Raw genomic sequence first — 7,205 nt, forward strand, 5'->3', positions numbered from 1 at the left:
TGCTTAGTTGCACAAGCAAAATTGCATGAAATCGGCTTCGAATTGGTTCCTCAGCCACCGTATTCACCAGACCTGGCCCCCAGCGACTATTACTTATTCCCTGACCTGAAGAGTTTTTACTCAAATGAGGAGCTCATAGCTGAAACTGATGCGTATTTTGGAGACTTTCCGATCGAGTACTTTTCGGACGGTATCAAAAAGTTAGAAAATCGTTGGACTCGCTGTATCGACCTAAAAGGAGAGTATGTTGAAAAATAAAACCGACTTTGGCCAAAAAAACGTCTCCGTGTTTCATTTCTCAGGGACTTATCAGACTGCCTAGTATATCGATGAGTTTTTTTACCGACATTTCCCATCACTAGTTTAGTGGCCACGGGCGGAACTTCAAACAAAGCAAGACAGGCTGCGACGATTACAAACGCTAGTATTTAGGGGTATGCCGGGAGCAATGTAGAGCACGGCCACAACGGCGATAGAATTCCATACTCTTTGAAGAACCCCTACATGTTGCTGGATCCGAACAAAGCACCAGGAATACTGAGAACTTCAGGGTTGCCGGCAGGCGAAAGCCATTTGGGGCCCAACGTACAGGATTCACAGATCCAGGGAAATCCTGGGTTTACCCAAAAAGACATAAGTACAGTGGTTCAAATGCTTACTCATATGCACAACATGGGATATAACCCCAAAATAGAGAGTAGGAAATGTGGCCGAGATGATGAAACATCTCTGCATGTATTATGTCAGTACCCGGAGTTAGTTCAGCTCAGCCAGCAAACCCTTGGGTTCCATTTTATGGAACCCTAGGAAATTATAACGCGATCAGTGATTGACATACTAGGCTTACCAAAAGATCTGGGGTCAACTACCGTGAGCGAATAATTAAGGGTGCGGCACATTATGCTTTATAGCTGGAGTGTCAGGGAAGGTCAATTGGGGCTTCCCACCCGCTTTAAAACTAGACTAAAAGGTTATTGAGAAATGCGAGAAATACAGGTTTATATAAAAGAAAAAGTTGATTGTATTAATTATGTATTTTTTATTTAACATCAAAAGTAATGACACTTGGGTTGGACAATGTCTCTTGTTTGTTCCTTAATGTATTCGCGCGTGAAAACATAACTTACACATAATCATATGAAAGGAATTCTCAATCTGAAGGTATAAGATAGTAGATAAGAGCAATGTTTAGGTGGATGTGTAGCCGCGTTATCCGTGTATTTAATATGCTCGCGTGTAACGGTGTGTAGTACATGTGCTACTAAATGAAAACACAAAAACTGTAGGGACCCGAACATCGAGGGTGATCTCCCGTCAATGAGTCGAACAAAGAACTCACTAGCGAGTCCCCAGTCACGCATAATCCGGCTGCTCGTCTTCAATTATTTAAAATATTTACAATATAATAAAACATTATTCAATTTTTCTCATAATCATTCAATCATTTTTTCATGTGTGGCGGACTGTGCAGGCATGACTTTCTATCTTTTTATTCGAATTTTCCTGATGCCAACATGCAACGGCTTCGAATTTACTACCGATAATCTTGGTTCGTTTCTTTCTCTGTTCGTACAAATTTTCTTAATTTGAATGACCTCGTGCTCATGCCTTTTGTTCAGACATTCACGCTTCCTTTCTCACTCATACTTTTTCGCGCTGGTCCGCCCTTCGCAGAAAAAAAACCTTCTGTTCTGCAAACTGAATCTATAAAATGCAAAAATAATATAATGTAGAAAAAAAGTTGAACAATACCAGTCAACGAAGAATAATAAGAAACATAATTACGTGGACGTGATTAAAAAAAAAAAATTAATAAAAGTACGTCTCAACCTGTTCAGTTCGCCACAGATTTTCTGGTCTTAGACCGAGATATTCTCGCACCTTCTTCATTGTCATATTATTTTTTTTTTCTTATACTTAGTTTGTTTTTTTTCTTCAACAACACGAGCTAAACTAAACCATGTATAATAATTACATCTAATAATATCTTAATTTAACATGTATTATATTATCATTGTAATAATTATTATATTATTATTATTTAAATTATTAGTCTAAAATGAGAGGCGGCGCACGATGGCAAAGCATTTTATTTGGGCTCCTACGTCACCCGACACGGAACACCCTGTCGACAACCGTGGATTCTTAATCTTTCTCGCTAGCGTTTACATTATTTAATGCCGGGACTTAATTTCATTCAACACTTAAGGCCATGTCATACTTACCCAATTATTACCTCACAGACATTTTTTTGCCAACCTCCTGTCCACACGAAATGTGATATCGAGTTGAGAATTTGAGTAATAAAATAAAAGGCACTGAGGAAGGTTTATATGGTAAAAAAATTGTTAAAATGACAGAATATATATTTGACAGAATATATATTTTTAGGAAACAATCTTGTAATTCTAAAAATTGTATATTTGATAAACCTTCCTCAGTACATTTCTATTCATCAATTCAAATTTCAAATTTCGTGTGGAGAGGATTTTGCAAACAAAAAATGTGTGCAAGGTACTAATTGGGAAAGTATGACATGGTCCTCAATACGAGATAAACTCAATTTTTTTAAAATACACAATTCTGTTAACGACGCACAAACATATTAATTTACTTTTGCGTATATACTGTACAGTACAAGTACTGGAGTAAAATCGGAGTAAGTACGTTGTCTGCATCAAGTATTGTTAAAATAAGCTCATTTATTACAGGCCCTTTAGATTTGTTAATCTCTGCATTTAGCGCATGCACTAAGGGTTCCGCAGCATTGTCCGTTTTTTTTCTCTTGCCAATGTGAGGTTCGCACAACCCCTCTCCGGAAAGAAGAAGAAAATAATCGGAAGCATTGAGGAGCTCACGCCTTGTTCTTCTGCTAACTCGTTTCCTCGTTTCTCTCGTGTTTATAGGGAAACTGACAACGGAAGAATGTGCATTTTATAACGCGTGTACGACATTTTGAGAACGCCTCGATTGTATGAACACTTTAGGTAGGTTTCGGGCCAGAGTTACCGGGCCGAGACGTGAGCATGTGAATATGTTACATATACATGTATGTGAGACTCGATTCTGAAAACGGATTTCAACCCCAGGTCACCCGGGTAATGGCATGATCGAACCAAAAACAGCGATAAACTACGGCTGAAAGTCCGGTTTACGATGAAAGATTTGCAATGTAGTTTTTACTGGCCCCGGTATGGCTCCGGTAATAAAAATTGCATGGCAGGTATTTAAGCTACCTTTGTAAAGCGCGTTATTCGATATGATACCGTGGGTTGAGAACAGGGCGTTCGGCGATTCGGGGTAGACTGATTTTTGTGTAGCGTGGTTATCCCACTGGCGCTTTACAACCTATGAAAAACTAACAGAATGAATGTTTTTATCTTTGCTGTTTTTTCTTTTTTTTTTATATCACCTACGTAAGAATGTATATCTATTTTTCCCACTCTCTCCATCTAGAAACATCCTAATCTTCCTGTTCCTTTCTCTCTTTATTTATGTTATATTTTATTACGGATGAATCAATAACATTTTCCCCTTTTCCCTCCCACCCTTTCCCAGTTTTTTTTGTCGTGATTTAATTTGACCCTACGAATAACGCGTTGTCCGCGTTTCAGTTATTTCAAAACTTACTGTAGCTGATACTGATTTTTTCTAATATTTATACTATTTGTCTCGTTTTCACTGAATGCCTCGCGTTCTGTGGGTTTTTGCTGTCCAAGATTTAAACTACTGATTATACACAATCTGTTCGTAACTACTCGGAATAAGATTGAAACCGAACGATATTATTTCGTTTACAATAATAATGAATATTGCGAACGCGTTTTTGTTTTAAATATTACATTATTTATTTAATTATAACTTCTTTTTCTCTCTTCAACTAGAGTGTGCCAATCTACTATGGTGGTTTCTTCGTTAGATAGTAATTTACAGACTTCTATGAAGACTCATGGCATTACGAGACATACAAGTTTTTTTTCGCTTCGGCAAAGGTCAGACTCTATTCGCAGAGTCTACTATTCACCGAATTTGTTCAGTATTTTGGGTCCTAGATTCTTTCGTTAATCTGCAGCAACTAGGGCGCGTGATCCTTTGACTAGTGATGAGAGAGAAAGTTGAGATGCAGCTTCTCGATATCACAAGACATTCGGGCTATCGTCTTGAATTTGTTTTCTCTGCTGACTCGCATCTTCGTCTTTGTAATCAATACGTTCTTTGTTTCTCCAGATTCTTTTAGGCCTTTCTTGCATTTTACCCCAAACAATCATTTACTCATTGAGTCGAAATTCCGGCCCTTATAATGTGGACGTTTGATTTAAGATGAGTAAATGGTTTCAATGTCCTTCTTGCTCAAGGATTTTTGACTCCAAGCAAGTAGAGCCGAAATAACAAGTGATACTGTTAGCAACAACGCTCTAACGTTGCCCACGTAGAACACTCCTGGTAACATCTTCGTCGTAGTCAACAGTTTGCTCGATGTGAAAATAATAAAGCAAGCCAATCGGCTATTATAATGATCAATGTCGGCAAGCCTATCTCGAGATGATAAAAGATACAGTAGCACGCCTTGTCTAAATCTTGTAAATATATTTGTTTTCATCTGTGAATTATTATTCTTTGTCAGTTCGTGAGTGAATTCGTCTTGGGTGTTTCTGCGTGGGTATGCATTCTCTTTTCTTTCGCTGCTTCTTCACTATCTCGTAGCAACGCAGCATCTAATAATAAGTTTCTTGTTCTAACCAACCGCCGGGATTTCGGCGAATGTAGAATCTTCTTACTTCATCATAGATGAAAATGGAGATCATGAATGGAATGGCTGGCAACCACCAAACAAACCTGGAATCATTAAAAAGGTATTATAATTGATATTAAGTTTTTATTTCCCGAAGTTAGCCCAAACAAAATAAAATTTATGTACGGTGAAAAAATGCGTCCGCCAGATGAAAATATACGCATAAAAATGCCTTAGATGCTCTACTATGTGCGGTTTTATTCAATTGTCTCCCAAAAACTTAGAACTTTTGATAGAAATGACAATAAAAGGGATCATTTTTGATTGATTTGAGATTCTGAGAAAAATGCGATTGTATCTATTATTTTAATCTTTGAACAAATGCATAAAATACTAAAATTAAACATATTGAATCCAATATAGGAAATTATACCTGTAAGAATAAAACTAATTTGACTAGAAATTGCTACACAGAGGTTTTTCGAGTATTATGGGTATTTATTTTGTCTGAAAATCGTTGAATCGATAAATCATTCCATTTTTCAAAACGTTGTAATCATAACTGAACTGTTATTTCTCTTCAACTGTCTCAGTACAAAGATAGTTCGTTGTAAGTTAAGTTAGATAACAAAACCGAGTATTATTAGTGACTTCAATCTACACACTCTCTCTCACTCTTTCTCCGTCATTTTGATTCAGTCAAATTCGGTTTTGAAATTAACGACTAGAAAAACGCCTGAGTATAAATTATTCGTCAAACCGTTTTAGTTTTTACAATTATGGTCTGCGATATTAGATTCACCATTTTGAGTTTTGATACTTTGAATATCCTGAATATTTCAAGAGAATCCTGAAATTTCTTTAAAAGAATTAAAGACTACAGGTGAAGTTTCAGAAATGCAGAGTGTTCTGCAGAATTTAAAAACTTGAAGGAATTTACAATAATTCAGCCTGAATTCTAGAGATTTTACGAGGATTCAAAAAGGTATTATAATGTGCATCATAATCCAGTAGTAGTTCAGCCGTCGACCAGTGTTGATGAATTTGGAAATAGTGCAAAAGAACTGAACATTTTCAAATGATTTAAAAAATTTAAAAATAAATTAGGTTTTGTCCTAAATATTTAAAAATAATTCTTTAAAATCTTTTAAATAATTCAAACATTTCAACAGAATTCTGTCTAATTATGAAAAACGAGTGCATCCTAATTAAGTACTAGTTCACCGTCGACCAAAGGTGGTTTATTTTAAAATAGTAGAAAAGAATTTCATGTTTTCAGAAGAATTACAAAAAATTAATGATAAATCAAGTTATATCGTGAATTATTCAAGTAAATTCAAAGATCAGGCTGGCGATTCAGGGGACGATTTCAAATTCCCGGTCATTTCCTTGTCGAATTATTCAATTTTACCGATAAAATAAAAGTAACATTTATATTTGTCGCAAAACACAAAGTTTTATTTTAATTAATGATGATCATTCTAAACATCCCTTAACAGAACAGAGCACAAAATTTCAAAATAAAAGAAATAGAACCGTGGAATTCTACACAAAACAGATGCATGCAAATATCGGCCTCGAACTTCCAGAAATGCAAGAGCCGACAGAAAACCAAGTTAAAGTACAAAAATTAATAATAAAAGATGTCAAAAAATATTTCAGCTAAATCTTATCCGGCACACAACAAAGGACTCGACTATTAATTCCATCGGCAGCAGCCGGTAACGGTTTCGTGGTGTGCACGAAAATCCGAACCCTAGCGGCCACTAGACGAGACTCCGTCCTACGTTGTGAGTCCTTTGTTGTGTTTCAGGAATAAAATTAATCAGGTTAAAAGCATAATTATTTATAGTAATAGTATTTTTAGTAAGTTAAAAAAAATATATATATTTTTTGTTTGAAAAAAAAAGTTTTTTAACTCATTAAAAAATGATTCGAGCTGGGCGCACATGAGCCGCGCTAGGTATTGAGAACATTCTTTGGTTGCTCCCTCGGATTAACAGTGAATTCAGAATTTTTTATGTAATATTGTAGAAAGGATCAACAATCATAGCGCGAAAGATTGTCTACATCCTCCTAAATATGTTAAGTAATTATTTAACGTTCCTATAAGTTTATTATTAACAGGCATATTAAAATTTAGTGAAGATTCGCACTTAATTTTAATTAAGCCAATTAGAGTAGGAATTCATGTCTTACTTTAGTGGAAACATTCGAAGACCCTTGTCCATGCCGGGTGTATAACTTAGAAAAGCAGCAAGCGCTGTTTCGAAAATCAATCCAAAGTTGAGAGCCCAATTTCTCATTCCCTGATGAATGATGGAGTTCCGTCTTGTTTTGCATACGATCAAATCAGCCCACTGCACTATCACAATAGATACGAAGAAAGCCGTATGGCAGGTGAATTCCAGTGTTTTGCGGTCTCGGTATGTCTGTTGAAAAAACATACATAGGAATTTAAAAAAAAGGAAAG

General features: G+C 36.0%; 1 protein-coding gene across 6 annotated transcripts in view; it reads right to left on the reverse strand.

Moving 5' to 3' along the window:
- Window positions 1-1,019: 1,019 nt before the first annotated feature.
- LOC117173970 (sodium/potassium-transporting ATPase subunit alpha) overlaps window positions 1,020-7,205 on the reverse strand; it is a 303,077-nt gene continuing 296,891 nt past the window's right edge. For all 6 annotated transcript variants that reach the window (XM_033362631.1, XM_033362628.1, XM_033362627.1 and 3 more), the window contains 2 exons: window positions 6,932-7,164; window positions 1,020-4,836 (listed from right to left, as the gene is read on the reverse strand). In XM_033362631.1, the coding sequence (XP_033218522.1) occupies window positions 4,716-4,836; window positions 6,932-7,164 (354 nt within the window). In that variant the 3' untranslated portion in view covers window positions 1,020-4,715. The remainder of the gene's footprint in view (window positions 4,837-6,931; window positions 7,165-7,205) is intronic.

The sequence above is a fragment of the Belonocnema kinseyi genome, chromosome 5, assembly GCF_010883055.1.
Source record: "Belonocnema kinseyi isolate 2016_QV_RU_SX_M_011 chromosome 5, B_treatae_v1, whole genome shotgun sequence".
Lineage (NCBI taxonomy): Eukaryota > Metazoa > Arthropoda > Insecta > Hymenoptera > Cynipidae > Belonocnema > Belonocnema kinseyi.